Source organism: Gobio gobio (assembly GCF_949357685.1).
Source record: "Gobio gobio genome assembly, chromosome: 9".
Taxonomy (NCBI): Eukaryota; Metazoa; Chordata; class Actinopteri; order Cypriniformes; family Gobionidae; genus Gobio; species Gobio gobio.
The window spans coordinates 37,822,286-37,839,491 of NC_137115.1; the positions used below are offsets into that span (position 1 = coordinate 37,822,286).

Here is a 17,206-nt window from a genome sequence, read left to right on the forward strand (position 1 = left end):
TAATACGGCCTCGTTATCTGGGGTTTAGAGTCTCTGAGGGCACTTTAAATTCAGACAATATTTCAGCATGTGTCCATCAGGTGTGTTTTAAGGATCTCCGCTGAGCAGTTAACAGATGTATTATCCATAAATTGTGTGTTCCTTTAAGCTTATTAAAAAGATTCAATGACAGCGCGTGAATTCCAAAGCTGAGTTTATTTATTTTGTAAAATGTAGGCTAGCCTATATTTGTACCCTATCAGTTATGTTTGCTACAATATTGCTACAAAAGTAAAATCTTGCGCATGCGTAATGCGTATTGAAAATGAATTTGGCTGAAAGACTGTGACCTAAATTTAAAACAAACAATTCATCAAAAAAATATTCAGGAAAATAATGTTCATGGTGATTATGTATATGATGTTGCAGATTTAGGCTGTTTTAAAAATAGTAATATCATTCCTTTTACAATGATGAGCATTTAAAAAAGAAACAAGACATGAATAAATGTTTGCACTTCTCATCTTTATTTGAAATCACCCCTAGAACAAAACTATTAATCGGTAACATTTTACAATAAGGTACTATTAGATAATTCATTAGTTAACATGAACTAACAATGAAAAATAGGTAATGCATTTATTAATCTGCACTTAGTTAATATTAATTTCAACATTTACTAATACATTATACAAATCAAAAGTTGCATCTGTTGACATTATTTAGGACCTGAGCTAAAATGAACTAGCAATAGCTGTATATTTATTAACATTAGCAAAGTTTAACAAATACTTTAACAAATGTATTGCTCATTGTAAGTTAATTTGTTAATGCATTAACTAACATTAACTAATGAGACCTTATTGTGAAGTGTTACCCATTATTCGTTAACATTATGTTTACAGATAATTCATAAAGATGAAAATAGAGATATATTTGAACAGTACTGCTTCAGAATAGATTATGAATATGGGGGTAGCTGCCTTCTCAGTGCAGTCCATACCTCTGAATATGCAGAATATGGAGCCTTTTCTATGTTAGATATTGTCTCTGATTTAAGATGGAGGTCCCCATCACAGACTATAATGCCACCCCCACTATGATGTGTGCATCATCTTTGTTAGGCTCTGTTTTGGCATCCAAGGAATCTAAACTGGATGGCGTGTCATCCTGTGTGCTGACTTTGTGTGTAGGGCAGAAGGGCACATATTTGGTCCACGTGAAGGAAGAGAGGCAGGTGTTAATTCCAAAGGGCAGCCCATACACATCATCACTTTCTAAGGTGTTGTCGGACTCATTTTGGTGGGCCTTGTTCCATGCAATAATGCCACGTTCACGTTTCGTTCCTGCAGGAATATTAAACAGAGTTATTTCAAGGGCACCAAGTTATCAGATATTGGAATTTGTACATTTACTGCAGCAGAATATTAGTAGAACTCACCAGGTATTGTGTTATCAAGGATAAATCCAAACAATCCTCCAACAAACATACTGGTTGTCAGAAGCACTATAAGCACATGGTCCAGTTCAACAACTCCTAATACAAAAAGTAAAGCACAAGTGATTTAATTGGAATACAACATCTGTATCTATAAAGAGTCTGTAGCATGTGCTTTTCCAGTATGATCATAGTTTATATAGGCTACCTGTTGCTATAGATGTAGGGTTTTTCATTATCCAGTTAGGAATGGCAAGCCCAGTGAACATGGAGAATCCAAAGATGAAGATGTTGCGTGAAGAATTCATGTCTGTATACTATTAATGATGGAAATCAGTCATGTTAATAATATATCATATTAATCATATTTAGAAAGACAATTAAGAAATTAAAACTTTTGTTCAGCAGGGATGCAGAAAATTGTCAGCAAAGACATTAATCATGTTACAAAAGATTTTTATCTCAAATTAATTCTGTTTATTTGAACAGTTCGTTCATTTATTGATTTATTTTATTCTATGTTTACTTTCTATTCATCAAAGAACTTTGAAAAAAAATGTATCATGGTTTCCACAAAAAGATTAAGCAGCACAACTCTTTTCATTAATAATAATAATAAATGTCTCTTCAGCAGCAAATCATGTGACAGTGAATACTAGAGTAATGATGCAAAGTCCTAAAAATATACTTTTTTTCCCCCCAGAGCGCTTAATTAATTTTATTTTGATAATATTTTGTCAATAATTTTTTTGGGGGGTTGTTATTTTTTATTTTATTTACCTTTAAATTACTAGATTGTATCAATAAATAATAAATAAATAATACTTTAAGCACATTCTACACATTCTTTCTACTTAAATTCAAAATAACTCACAATTGCCTTTTAATTTAGCTCAAAATATCTTACATTGGGTGTCTTTGCCGGCCTCTTGTGGAAAAAACAAACAATTTAACATGATATTTCATGACTCTTGCCACTAGATGTTCTTATAGCTCTATATTGAGCAAATGAGCTGTTCCGCTGGGTCCTAATGTCAGTTGTTCTTCAATATGCATTCAGATAAACATGTAGACATTATAAAATAATTAGCATTAGTTTTGGCATTTTTAGGTCTTTCTGTGTGTACTGAAGCATTCCTCACATTCCATTCATTCCTAAGGGGGTCAAATTGACCCTAGAGTGAAGGATTGGTTACTTTTTTAAATTTCAAGCATAGAACTCCTCGAATCCAGTCAATGTTTTTGTATATTTGTGGTTCAAGTGCGACAAAAGCCCTAGGGTCTTGGACCACTCTGAATGCAGCCTTGGTGAGAATAAGACTTTTTTTTTCGAAAGCAACCTTACTGACCCCAAACTTTTGACCCGGTAGTGTAGGTACAATATGAGTACCTTTTCACATTAACGATTCCGTTTTTACCTGTAGGTTTGAAACACCAGCAGCCATAATGACCCCAAACATGACCAGAAACATTCCTCCAATGACAGGCGTTGGTATTGTAGTAAATATGGCTCCAATTTTCCCAAACAATCCCATTATAATCATTATAAAGCCACTGGCCACAATCACCATGCGACTACCAACCTGCAAAGACAAAAGTTTTTTTGGTTTTTTTTAGATAGTTGATAGTGTTGTAAGACTATGCAATCATTATGAAATCAAATTAAATATGAAACTAAATATCCTGTTATCCTGTTAAATATCCTGTTATGTAGTCAAATGAAATATGATATTATAAATAAGGCAAAACTTATCATTGTGAAACTTTGTACCTTGGTGATCCCCAAGGCTCCTATGTTCTCACTGTAGGATGTGGTTCCGTTGCCAGTGCCCCAGGCACCTGCCAGCAGACACCCAATGCCTTCAATGCCAATGCCCCTGTTGATGGCATGTCTAGGTGGAGGTGGGGCACCAGATAACCTGGCACAGGCATGATAATCACCCACTGACTCAATCATTGAGGATATAACTCCTGCCAGGATTCCAAAAACTCCTGCCAGACTAACAGTTGGCACTCCCCATTGACCTGGGAAAAGAATTACATATCCATAAAAATATATATATTGATGATTTCAACAGCCTGACAATACAACAGCAATAATAAATTATGATTGTAAAGATACAGTAACGGTCATATAAAATACTTTATTGGTCTCAATTTTGCGGGTTGCAATACCTGGATAGGGAAATATGAACCAAGGGGCCCTGCCTATAACGTCTCCTTTGATGTCAGTCCGAGCCAGATAGCCATATTTATCAGGGTCTGAGGGCAGGGCATTGTAGATTGTCAGCAGATAGCAAATCAACCAAGACAGAGTGATTCCTAGCAGGACCTGAGGAAACAGACCTTGCTTATAAAGGTATTTTTAAGAAGCATTCATATTTAGAAAACGGATATGAAACTTACTGGCAGAATCTGAAATATGTAAATCCTGGTGGTGTGAAATTTCTTGGCTTTGCTGTATTTGGGGAAAGGAATGGCAATATGACGGAGGTACTGTGAGAATATCACAATCAAACACGTCGTCCTGTGGAGGAGAATAAGACTGTGTTATGGCTCCGTGTCAGATTGAGTTTAAAAGAGCATTACCTGTAATCATCTTGTCCCACCCTCACGTCAGAGAAAATAAGAAATGTTCTTGCAAGTGGGAAGTTATTTTGATTAAAAATTACAAGGAATTACAAAAAATAATAATGACGTCAATGGTTAAATTATGTATAATAAACACTGCAATATTCCATAAAAAAATAAGAAAGGGTCATTTGGATTTCATGGTGACTTTAAATTGATTTATGCTACTACTGTTGTGGAAACAAACTAGGGAGTAGGGAGTGTTAGGGAGTATCAATCTAAAAGTCATGATGTTACTAACTTACGGTAAGATGGTCACAATAGTGTAGCTGTAACAGTGACAAACTGCTTTATTATACAGTGGATAGTGGTGTAGCGCGACCAAACATCTGTGCCTACTCCTAAAGGAATAATCAAACGCACTCATATACAGTATGTCCCCTCTCTCTCGTACCATTTGATTCAAAGTTCGATTCATTAAAGCCTCAGATTTTGGGTTTTTGTCAGCAATCCTCATTAACTGTAAGTAAGCGGAAAAGCTGGGCTAAAATCATGTAGTGTGTAAGCGGCATAAAAAGTCCTTGTTGGACTGTCTGATTCGTTCTGGTGAATCACTGCGTTTGCACAATTCAAGTAAATCAACCCATTCACAAAAATGTACAGATTGGAGTCACTGTACTATGTGATGTGTTTTCGGCTATCATTTGGGGTATCTTTAATATAAATGTACCTGTTCAAGTTTGATACCCTAAATGAGGGTTTCTTTCAATAACTGCTCTGTGCTATATATATATATATATATATATTGGGAGGGACACCCCTCCAAATCATTGAATTCAGGTGTTCTGATAACTTCCATGGCCACAGGTGTCTAGGCATGCAAACTGCTTCTACAAACATTTGTAAAAGAATGGGTCGCTCTCAGGAGCTCAGTGAATTCAAGCCTGGTCATGTGATAGGTTGCCATCTGTGCAATAAATCCATTCATGAAATGTACTCACTACTACAGGGGTGTCCAAAGTCCGGCCCGCGGGCCAAATGCGGCCCGGGGATGAATTTCAAACGGCCCGCAGCGCATCTATTAAAGTGTATTATATGTGGCCCGCCACGGATCATTTACAAGTCATGCAGTTTCACGATGTCGCCGCAAGGTGGCAGTACTAGACTTTAGGCCAGGGAAACCGCGCCCAAAGAGGATAGTAGCGCATTTGAATGAAGAAGCGCGCTTATTTAGTTCAACATATTTCCCCATTCTTTGTGTATTGTTGTTTGGAGTGCTTTTACAATACACAAACATACACATATAGTGGCCAGCTAAACAAATGTACACACACTATACATCGCATGCTCCATTGATCAATACGTGATCATGTTTGGGCTAACGTTACTTGATGGGCATAGGCAAAAACAGACATTTGAAGCAGTCAAACCTGCGGTTCCAACGTTGGGACCTTTATCGTTGGGACCGCTCCATCCTTCAGTATTAGGCGATCTGAAAATCCGGCGTCGAACTGGGCCTTGTTTATAAAACAATCGGCACCGAAATGCAGGGAACAGACATAAATATTTGCGCAACTCAGTTGTTGATCCGGAAAAGCAAATTCCATCTGTACGAGCCAGCGCTTTGATGGGCGTAGCCTATTGCTTTCACGCGCTCTCTCTCTCTCTCTCTCTCTCTCTCTCTCTCTCTCTCTCTCTCTCTCTCTCTCTCTCTCTCTCTCTCTCTCGCGCGCGCGCTCTTCCGGTAGAATTGTCCGTACGGCCCATACAAGGAAATTCCGCCCTGTTGACGTCAAGCGGACCCATGATCGAAAAAAACTTTCCGAAACTTATGACTAACAGGAAGTACTAATTTTGGCAAAGAAATACTCCCATCAAACGTCCACCTTAGCTTATGAAACTGTGTCCATGTTTAGCATGGGAATCCAAGTCTTTAACAGTGCAAAAAGATCAGTATGCATGAAACAGCATTTCACCCCCCCTTTAAATGACATTATATATTTTTTCTTGTTTTCTGGAAAATAAAATTTAATTGAAGTGAGTTTTTGTTTAAAACAAGCAAATATATCTGCCAATGGGGTAAGAAAAATAATGTTTCTGTTTGGAAGATTTTGGAAGATTATTTTTCTAATCCATTGGCAGATAATTTAGTTTGTTTCAAGCAAAAACTCAATTCATTTTTATTTTTCCCCCCAGGAATCAAGAAAAAATATGTAATTTTCCTTAGTAAAAGCATCTTGATTTAAGAACTTTTTGATATTTGGACTGGAAAAAAGACAGAAATACCAAGTCAGAAAAGTATGTTTTGTAGTGTGGTTTTACCTGTGGTGATCTAAATAGAGCAATTATTAAATTTAAATAAGAATAGAGCTCTAACTCCGTAATAATATTAAAATTTCACTCATTAAAACTTTTTGGTTGATGAAAGTTTTACAGATATTGTTAAATATCTATATATATATATATATATATATATATATATATATATATATATATATATATATATATATATATATATATAATTTTTTTTTATATACACTCTAAAAAAAAAAAGGTTCTATATTGCACCAAAAATGGTTCTTGGCTCGTAATCATAGGGGAACCTTTTTTAGTGCTATATAGCACCAATTTTGGTGCTTCAGTGGTTCTTCAGCGGTTCTTCAGAGGTTCTTCAGCGGTTCTTCAGAGGTTCTTCACCGGTTCTTTGACTAAGGTGCTATATAGCACCTCTGAAGAACCGCTGAAGAACCACTGAAGCACCAAAATTGGTGCTATATAGCACTAAAAAAGGTTCCCCTATGATTACGAGCCTTTTTTTTTAGAGTGTATATATATATATATATATATATATATATATATATATATATATTTTTTTTTTTTTTTTTTATATATATATATATATATATATATATATATATATATATATATATATATATATATATATATATATATATATATATATATATATATATATATATATGTATATATATATATATTTTTTTTTTTTTTTTTTTTTTTTTATATATATATATATATATATATATATATAAAATAGAAAAGGGACCGGCCCCCGGGTATGTCCACAACATCGAATCCGGCCCCCTTTAAAAAAAGTTTGGACACCCCTGCACTACTAGATAGTCTACGGTCAACTGTTAGTGGTATTGTAATGTTGGTGGAAGCAATTGGGAACAACAGCAACTAGGCAACGAAGTAATAGGCCACGTAAAATCACAGCACGGGGTCAGCACATGCTGAGGTGCACAGTGCGCAGAAATCGACAACTTTCTGTAGAGTCAGTAGCTATAGAGCTCCAAACTTCATGTGGCCTTTAGATTAGCTCGAGAACAGTGCGTTAAGGAGCTTCATGGAATGGGTTTCCATGGCCGCGCAGCTGCATCCAAGCTTTACATCACCAAGCACAAAGCAAAGTGTCGGATGCAGTGGTGTAAAGCACGCCGCCACTGGACTCTAGAGCAGTGGAGACGTGTTCTCTGGAGTGACGAATCACGCTTCTCTTTCTGGCAATTCAATGGACAAGTCAGGGTTTGGCGGTTGCCAGGAGAACGGTACTTGCCTGACTGCATTGTGCCAAAAGTAAAGTTTGGTGGAGGGGGGATTATGGTGTGGGGTTGTTTTTCAGGGGTTGGGCTCTTAATGCTTAATGCTTCAGCATACCAAGATATTTTGGACAATTTCATGCTCCCAACTTTGTGGGAACAGTTTGGGGATGGCCCCTTCCTGTTCCAACATGACTGCGCACCAGTGCACAAAGCAAGGTCCATAAAGACATGGATGAGCAAGTTTGGTGTGGAGGAACTTGACTGGCCTGCACAACCTTGACCTCAACCTGATATAACACCTTTAGGATGTATAAGAGTAGAGACTGCGAGCCAGGTCTTCTCCTCCAACATCAGTGCCTGACCTCACAAATGTGCTACTAGAAGAATGGTCAGAAATTCCCATGAACACACTCCTAAACCTTGTGGAAAGGCTCAAATAGCTGCAAAGTGTGGGCCAACTCCATATTAAACCCTACGGATTAAGAATGGGATGTCATTAAAGTTCATGTGAATGTAAAGGCAGACGTCCCAAAACGTTTGGCGATAAAGTGTGTGTGTGTGTGTGTGTGTGTGTGTGTGTGTGTGTGTGTGTGTGTGTGTGTGTGTGTGTGTGTGTGTGTGTGTGTGTGTGTGTGTGTGTGTGTGTGTGTGTGTGTGTGTGTGTGTGTGTGTGTGTGTGTGTGTGTGTGTGTGTGTGTGTGTCTTTGTGTGTGTCTTTGTGTGTGATTCATTAAAACATAGTTTTTTTTAAGAAACTTATAGTATGCTAACTTAGATAACTGTAGTTATCTAGCCTTCACTAAAAGCAAAAAATATATATAGCTTATTCTAACAGCATTATTGACTATAGTGTACGTACTTAACATTTCGATTAATGTTGATTAATTCTGAGAAGTACACACATGGAAGAGATGCCCCAATGGTGTCCTGCGTTCATGCCAGCGGAGTCAAACAGCGATAGGCCGATTAGTGAAATAGTTGGTGCGATGGTCAAAGGGCCAATGAAACGCATGAAGAGGCCAATGAGACCGGAGAATCCCACCAGCACTTGGAATAGGGAGCCCACCATGATTGAGCCTTGGAGCTGTGCAGAGAAGACAACAGAAACAGAATTTCATCATTATTCTGTAAATATATTCTTTTAAATGTTGTGTTGCAACAAGACAATCTTTTATATCTTCTGATAAACAACATCTTTACCTTTGCCTTTCCATCTATCTAAATATACAGTGGCCCCAAAAAGTGTGAATTTCATTGGGTTAGACGATAAAATATTAAAGGGGTGGTTCCGTGTTTTTTTTCTAGGCTTGGTTGTGTTTATTGTGTTTAAACGTATTTTTTTTTTAAACTTCATTTTTCTTATATTTTACCTTTATTCCACACCGCTGTCTCCACTGTCCTTTGAACGGCTCGTTTGCTTCTTGCTTCTGTGAAGCCCATCCCTCCGAAAAACTCAATGGTCTTAGATTGGTTAGATGGCCAAATGTAGTTTGTAGTTCTGCAACAGCTCTCTCTCTTTCGTAATGACTGCGACGTGGCCTCGCCCACTTTGTTGCGTGTTCGCGAGGGCAGTGTTTATGTTAAGGGTTTATGATGTCACCAACCCAGGAAGAAGCTTGTTGTAGTCCAAACCGGCTGTTTTTGTAGGCAATAAACTGCCATAACTTTAAAAGACAATATCTCCGTTTGCATTGAACTTTCAGCGATGTAACTTTGCAGATACTGTTTATGCTCAAGCAGCAACATTACACACTAACTAAAGTTAAAAAAGTGAAATTACATGCAACCACCCCTTTAAGTCACGTGTTATCAAGCAACTTGCAAACAACAAGTAATGCTTTTCTCACTTTTAACTATTTTTGCAATTAACCAGCTGGTCCCGAAGTGATTTTTAGTGGATGTACTCACTTTAGTGGAGTGAGTTTCCCTTAAGTACACACGGGTGACCCTCAAGGAACCACAGGTGTAGTTCATCATTTTATGAGTTTGACATTCAGAAAATGTAAATTTTTAGCAGCCTTTTTTTCATGTAAAAAAGTCATTTAGACAATTTTTTGCTTAAGTTTTTATCTAATACAATAAGTTCTCTTCTCTGATGATGTGTTTACTGGCGTGAGGGCAGGACAACCTTTCACTCACTTGAGATCACAGCAATGGCAAACCACAACCATCCAACGGACAATATCAAGTCCCACCCTAAATTTTGTCTTGTTCGTGAAACCGTTTTACTCAGATATACAGTACGTCACAATGAGAAGAAAAGACTTTAGTTTCATGACAACTTTAATAAAATTTGGGACTACTCTACAGTATGCACATACTGTATGTACAGTAGTGTCCTTACATGCAGGGTCTATCAATTACTGAGATACTCACCACTTGGATTCGACTTTGCCAAACATGGATGAAATCAGGTGAGGTGGTGTTGACCAGGCTGGCGTTTTGTGTCCAGGCTGGACAGGTCCATTCAGGCATTGAAAGTAAAGCCATGGTGGGCGAAAGAAGCGTAAACGTTCCACCCTGGAGAATGGGTAACCTTGCATTAGGAAAGAGAAGAAACTTGTCACAAATCTAGTGGTTTTGATTGTTATTTTTGTTTTAAAAAAGTGTCTCAAACCCTTTTGTCAACTTGGAAATTGCTTGGATAAATGATTAATCCTTTCATGACAACCTGTCACTCATATGAGATCACAGAAATAGCAAATGATCCAATCAATTCCCAATGTTCAAAATCAAGTCCCATGCTAAAAAAATTGTATTGTTTAAGAGGCCGTTTCACTCAGAATAGAGAAGAATAGACTATTAAAACTTCCGTTTCATGCCGACTTTAACCCTTCCTGATTCCTGACTAAAGGTCAATGCTTTAACTAATCCATTTCAGCAAGCTAAAAACAAGGTAAAACTGTTGTGTATAAGTAAGATTCACTGCACAGTTTATTCAAATCTCATTAAATGGTAAATGACCTATTTTTAGAAACAAATCCTACAAGTGAACATCTAGAGCCATTTTATGCATTTACTGTACACTGCAATCTTGCACCAAATCAGTGAAACCTTCAAAACGTAATTTAGATAGTTTTAGGGGTGCTGAGACAAATTTTCTTGAACTAATTTAAAGTGATAGTTCACCCAAAAATGAAATTTACCCCATGATTTACTCACCCTCAAGCCGTATATGATATAATGATTGGTTTGTGATAGAAAAATATCCACATTTAAAACTTTATGAAGTAAAATATCTAGCTTATAAGTAAAATATCTAGATATTTAAATGCGGAGCCGTGTGGAGCACTTTTATAATGGATGGATGCACTTTTTTTGAGCTTCAAAATTTGGGCTCCCATTCACTGCCATAATAAAGCTTGGAAAAAACAGGATTTTTTTAAATATAACTCAATATAAGATTTTATTTGTCTGAAAGAAAAATGTCATACACATGGATTGAGGGTGAGTAAATCATGGGTTCATTTTCATTTTTGGGTGAACTATCCCTTTAACAGCAATCCTACTGCTTCACACAAAAGGGAGCTCCTCAGCTGAGAGACCTGAGGAATGTGGATTTAAAATGTGCTGAACTTCATGCTAATAAGATTGAAAATTCCTAATCCTATTATGGTTTTCAGTTACAGCAGGAATCAGTCTGACCAATGGCCCACATATTATTGCTGTACATCAGTTATAGATTGTTTCAGATTCATCATGTTGTCGATTAGCATAAAAGCAAATGCTCTCGAAGATCTTCTCGAAATCTGTAGAGTTAACTTAGCAGGATTTCTTTGGCCTGTTATTCAGGACAAGAAGCCCTTGCAGAAGAACACAATGGTTTTTCAGCCTAAAACATGCAGAGGCTTATCAGACAGTGAAAACATTGCTAAGCCTACATTATTCACACTTTCCTAGGTCAACGAACCCTTGGATTGAATATTTGGGTTGTTGTCCCGGGAGATAGTTTATCTGGAACATAACTAAGTAACTTTTCTTCAAAGAACACAGTTAAAATAAACACATAAAAACTCATGCCCTGAAATTTGGATTGCATCATAAACATACCTCAAAAAAAAAAAAAAAAAGGTCTTTTTTTATTGTGTCTCAGTAACCACAACATAACCGATTCATGACGATGATCATTGTTGTTTAACCAACACCTCATCCAAAAAATATTTTTCCTTACCTTACTCAGGGTTTCTGCAGGTTTAATGAAGGTAAATGTAAAACCTTTTTAAGACCATTTAAAGAAAATTGAAGGGAACATAACACGTCAATATGTTATCTAAATGTAAATGTCTAGGAAGCACAGTTGTATTAGCAACACTCCAAAGTTAGAAAATACAATTTCCAACATATCTTCATAACTTTTTAACTAATTTTACAAAAAAATATCTTAAAGTTTGAGTTAATAAATCTTGTGAAATTACATTTTCTGATTAAAAGAAGAACAAATATCTGCAAATGGGTTCATAAAAATCAACTTTCTCAGAAATAAACAGACTTAATTTCTTAATTTTGCATCTCAAGTAAAAGTATCTTTATTTAAAGATGTTTAGATATTTGTACTTGAAAACAATTTTTTATTTAGTGCCCTATGAAATTTATTTTATTAGTTTATTTTTTGTATTATAGTTTACTCTGTTTAAATTTTTCTGGGCTCTGTTTTATTAGTTAAATTAAATAGTATTTATCAAAAAGCATGTCTTATTAATTGATGTCATGAAACAGACAATTGAACAAAAAATACATTTTTAGGGCCCTATAAAATAAGTTTTATTTGTTCTCAAATTCCATCTTTTACTTTTATTCCATTTTTATGAATGGATTCTGCGTTTCCGTCTATGTTTTCTGCATCACAGGAATCATGGGGCCCTAATTTAATTTAAGACATTTGCTTTAAATTGTGGAAGGTCACATTAATACTTTTTTAAGACCCACGGAAACCCCTGCTAACTTCCCACTCTGTACTGACTTTGGCCTTTGTTCTGTCAGTATTTTTGAATTCTGCTGTGCAGTTTTTCATCAGGCTTCCCTGTGAAACATGATTTTGCCATGAGTGATATAAGGAACCATACCTCACTCCAAAAGTGACCTGTAATAAGGTGCACACCCCAGACACGAAGAAAATAGTGCTGATTAGATGACTTTGTGTGAGGCCGTCATGCTGCAGACAAAGTCCTTGAGACAATATCAGAGGAATAGCTATGATGCCACCAAAAGCTGTAAGATAGTGCTGTCAGAGAGATGGAGAGAAATAGTTATGTGCATCATTCAGTAACCTACTGAACACATCCTATGTACAGGTGCGTTTATACATCTGTGATCACTAATGAAGATGGTTTTATTTTGCTACCTAGGGTTAGTTCACCCAGAGTTGTCATTCTGTCTCCCATAAGACTTTAGTTAATCTTCGAAACTCAAATCAAGATATTTTAAATTAAATCTGAGCGATTTCTGTCCGTCCATTGACAGCTACGCAACTACCACTTTGTCGCTACAAAAAGTTCATAAAGAGAAAATGAATCCATATGAATCGAGCGGTTTAGTCCAAATTTTCTAAAGAGACTGAATCGCTTTATATGATGAACAGATTAAATCTAGGCTTTTATTCACATAAAACATTAATCAGCAAACTTAAACAGAAGCTCAACTGTACTTGCCTGTTGCACAAGAACAAACCTCATTGGTTCTTTCGGAAGCTCATGATGAATGTTTAAATGTGAATAAAAGCCTAAATTAAATCTGTTCATTATATAAAGCGACCGTGTCCCTTCAGAAAATTTTGACTAAAGTGCTCAATTAATATATAATAATATATCTCTTTATGAACTTTTTGAAGCGTCAAAGTGGTATTTGCATAGACTGTCAATAAAGGAACAAAAATGTCTCATTGTCTCAAGTCTTACGGGTTTGGAATGTTCATAAATAAAATTAACGAATTAAACCTTATTGTAAAGTGTTACCTCTAAATCTCAGACTGTCCATGTGGTTTTAGATTTTTGGACCCCACTGTATTTTGGAAATGTACATATTTATTGGTAGTGTCCTCTGCTGTTCGTAATGCATAGGCTACTCCAAATTATTTGAGATAACTGAATGTTAACAGAGGAAAATGTGTGCACAGTGCTTACCTGAATCCCCAAAAAGATGCAAAGGTACCATGGTGGGATATCTGTGACACAGAATGCTAGCTTGTTACAGTCTCCCTCCTCTGAAAAACTACCTCTTCCATTCTCATTTTCCGGTAACTCACAGAAGCGGTCTACACCATCAACCTAAAGTCAAAAAAGATTAAACAGTTTCTAACCCTGCAGTTTTCAATCAACAACCTTTCATAATTCAGTCAATTTCACATGACACATGTAAATATTTTTTCACGTCCTCTACATTCATTTGGATTTGTGAGTAAAAACCAATGCACCTCGCTCTAGAAAGACTGGTCTCTTGGTTTTGTATTGCTGTTTTTTATAATAAAAATAACTGCAATGTCTAACAATCTCCATCAAAATGTACGTGTCAAAGAAATTGGTGTTTTATGCTACATAATATCTTAATGATTTTATCAAAAGAGAAACGTTGTATGAGCTCTGAGTGATACCCACGCACATCGCTCCATTTACACATTCCAGTCACTAAAACACTGAGCATGACCACAATAACAAACACATGAGTAAAGTTTGAATCATCTCAAGTGGTTAGAATTTATCACACCATAGGTTTTTACAACTCTCTATCTCTCACAACCTGACTGCCGTCTGATACAACATTTAGATTTACGCAATGAAAACAAGACCCATTACACACCCATGATCACATATTACATTCATATTTCAATGTCCCTGGATTCGATCTGTCCAGTTCTAGAAGCTCTGGAAGAATCGAGTGATTCATCAAATTTCTGTCTATTAAAGGAGGTTACTCACAGTAAATGCATAGCTGTCCAGCCCATCACTGGTCTTCTCTGGAGCCATGAGTGTGGAGATACGAGGCAGTGTAGAATTCTCAATGGAAGATCTAATAAGAGAGAGGGCAAGAGCTAGTTGAGGACAGCATAATAAAGAAGAGTCCAGAAAGGAAAAAGGAGGTGGAAAAACAGAGACACGGGACTGGATTTGGGGATGCTGCAGTTGATTGTAAATGCTACGGGACCTATCAGCTGCTCATGTGAACTCAATTACACCACAACTTGCAGGCAGCTGACCAGAGCCACATGCTGCTGGAGCAGAGCTCTTTCTGGCTTAAGGATACACACACACACACACACACACAAATACAAATGTGTGCATGTGCACCAATCCATTTGCATGTCAATTGCCATGCAATGCAGCAAAAGCAAAAGATAATAATTTATTACTTCTCTCAGGGCAAGGGTCTTTTTATGTTGCTGAATGATTGCTAGGTTTACATAGTAACTTGGTGCAGGGTTAACATATAGGTAACGCAATATCAAAACAACGTAAACTTATTTTATTTCAGCCATTTGCCCCGGCAACATTTCTCATTTTCATTGAGTGTAATAGTATTAAAAAAAAATTTTTTCAAAACGATGAATCACTAAATTATTAGTCAATTAATTAATGTGTGTGTGTTGTGTATAAACAGTATGCATATTTGAATACACACATGCATGTATATATTTAAGAAAACGTTGTTATATTTATATATACAATATTTATTTATAATATAAATTATATACAGTATATACATGCAAATAGTTTTACATGTACAGTATGTGTGTGTTCAAATATTATAATTATACACAATACACATTTATTGGATGTGTGTATTGCGGATGCGATAATCCTGATTAATCATTTGACAGCACTGATATATATATATATATATCCCAAACATCCACAGTACAAAATGATTTTTTATATTATTCTATTCCCAGAAAGTTCAACATTATTTGCTAAAACTGTTTTCCTGCAAGATTTTCTTACACTGTCTCTGATGCTTTTATCCTTCTTCTTATAGCAATTATGTGATCATTTTATTTTAAAACCTGTGAAACTATACTGGCAATATTCCTGCAATGGCAGGTTTCCAATTTACCCCATATGGTGTGAGAACGTGTGAACATAATGAACTGTTTTTTTTTCCTGCGCAGTAGATTTTTTTGTAGTCAAGTCTTAAAGTTATGTGCCTGACTTTCACAAATAAACCTTGTGTGAGAAACATTTTTTGGAGTAAACCGTGAAAAATATCCCCATTCCTCCTTGTATTTTTTTCCTGTAGAGAATAATGTCTCCGAGCTTGGTTTTACAGACCAATGCAAGACTTCCCAAATACTACGTATCACATGTCTCTCATTTTGCAGATTTATCTTAGATGGTGACAGGACAAACCTAATCATCCAATCATTCTCTCATCAGATCAACCCATCGGATGCCCAGTGGGTTCTTGTGAACATAAGAACATTTATTTCATTCGAACATTAGATAATGGTAAAACATGCCGTTTACTTACCTGAACTGACATTCCTCAGATGAAATGAACCTCACTGTTTTGACAGTGCTATACTGTAGTTAATGATTATGAAAGTCGAGGAAGTTTTCCAGATAATCCACATGTGATCGTTCACCCTCTTTTGACTGTACTCATCATGTATAATGATGTGCTTGATTTCCCGGCCAATTAATTTAACGTGTTTAAACAGTTGAAACCAGTAGGTGTGCCACACAGTCTGAGAAAATGAAATCACATGCAGTCTGGTGAAGAACAAACATTCAGAAGTACAGTGTGTGTCATGAGATCTTTTTCACAGCCTGTTCTCTTTTTCATGTAATGTACTTAGACATGCTTCATTCTAGTGCTCTCTGGATCACATTCAATGTTACATTATGCTGAAATGTGCAGCATGCATGGAGAGACTAAAGCTTATTATCAAATATCTTACTTTGATCAGTTATTGTTTCAATGAGAGTAGATCCAGAGTGATTTACACATTGCACAACTGTCATTAGTTATAGCCATGATGAATTTGATCTTCAGAGCAGCTTTGTAGCTCAAGGCACAATTTTTTGGAACTGCATGAGACCGTGATGTCAGTGGCCTTCGAGTTGTTGGCTAACTAGTTAATGCTGGAGATTATAGCTCAGATATTAATGGCAAAGTTCTACAACCTCCCCACTCCTTTGGAGCATGAATTTGCATGACTTGTCCAGTCGTTTATGATATCTGGATTTATTACATATCATTTATAGAGATTGCATCTTCAAAAAGACTCTGATTACATATTTTGGAAATGTAATTAGACAATATGGTCACTTTAGAAATGTCCATGGCATTTCCATTCCAGAAAAGTACATAGTTCCCTACTACTATTATTATTATGATTATTATGATTATTAATGTATTTATTTATTTTACCACCAACCACTTCTCTTTAAGCATGTAATGTATGTTCTTTTCCAGCAGGTGGCTGAATAGTATTGAACTATTCTTGTTTTCAAGCAGAATAGCATTCTAGTAAGGTTAACCCAATGTGAATTTATAGATTTATATATGACAAAACTAATCATAATTATACTCTCTCTAGAAAAACTGAACTAGGCATATATAGGCACTGCTAACAATACACTAATGATACTATAATATAAATAATATAAACGATGAGGGACGGGGGGAGTGAGTGACGTCACGGCTGAAGAGACAGATTCAACTT

The 17,206-nt window shown here is 36.2% G+C and overlaps 1 protein-coding gene across 2 annotated transcripts; it reads right to left on the minus strand.

Moving 5' to 3' along the window:
- Positions 1-484: 484 nt before the first annotated feature.
- Positions 485-16,252, minus strand: slc23a4 (solute carrier family 23 member 4). 2 transcript variants are annotated; one of them, XM_079825521.1, is made up of 13 exons: positions 16,009-16,252; positions 14,463-14,553; positions 13,671-13,814; positions 12,615-12,772; positions 9,928-10,087; positions 8,454-8,635; positions 3,824-3,944; positions 3,593-3,749; positions 3,189-3,442; positions 2,836-3,000; positions 1,626-1,734; positions 1,421-1,516; positions 485-1,325 (listed from the first exon to the last, which is right to left on the minus strand). In XM_079825521.1, the coding sequence occupies exons 2-13, from the start codon at positions 14,508-14,510 to the stop codon at positions 1,060-1,062; spliced, it is 1,860 nt and encodes a 619-aa protein (XP_079681647.1). In that variant the 5' UTR covers positions 14,511-14,553; positions 16,009-16,252; the 3' UTR covers positions 485-1,059. The 2 variants fall into 2 exon arrangements, with proteins under 2 accessions (XP_079681647.1, XP_079681646.1); XM_079825520.1 differs by lacking the exon at positions 16,009-16,252 and having other exon boundaries at positions 14,463-14,731.
- Between the last annotated feature and the right edge of the window lie 954 nt (positions 16,253-17,206).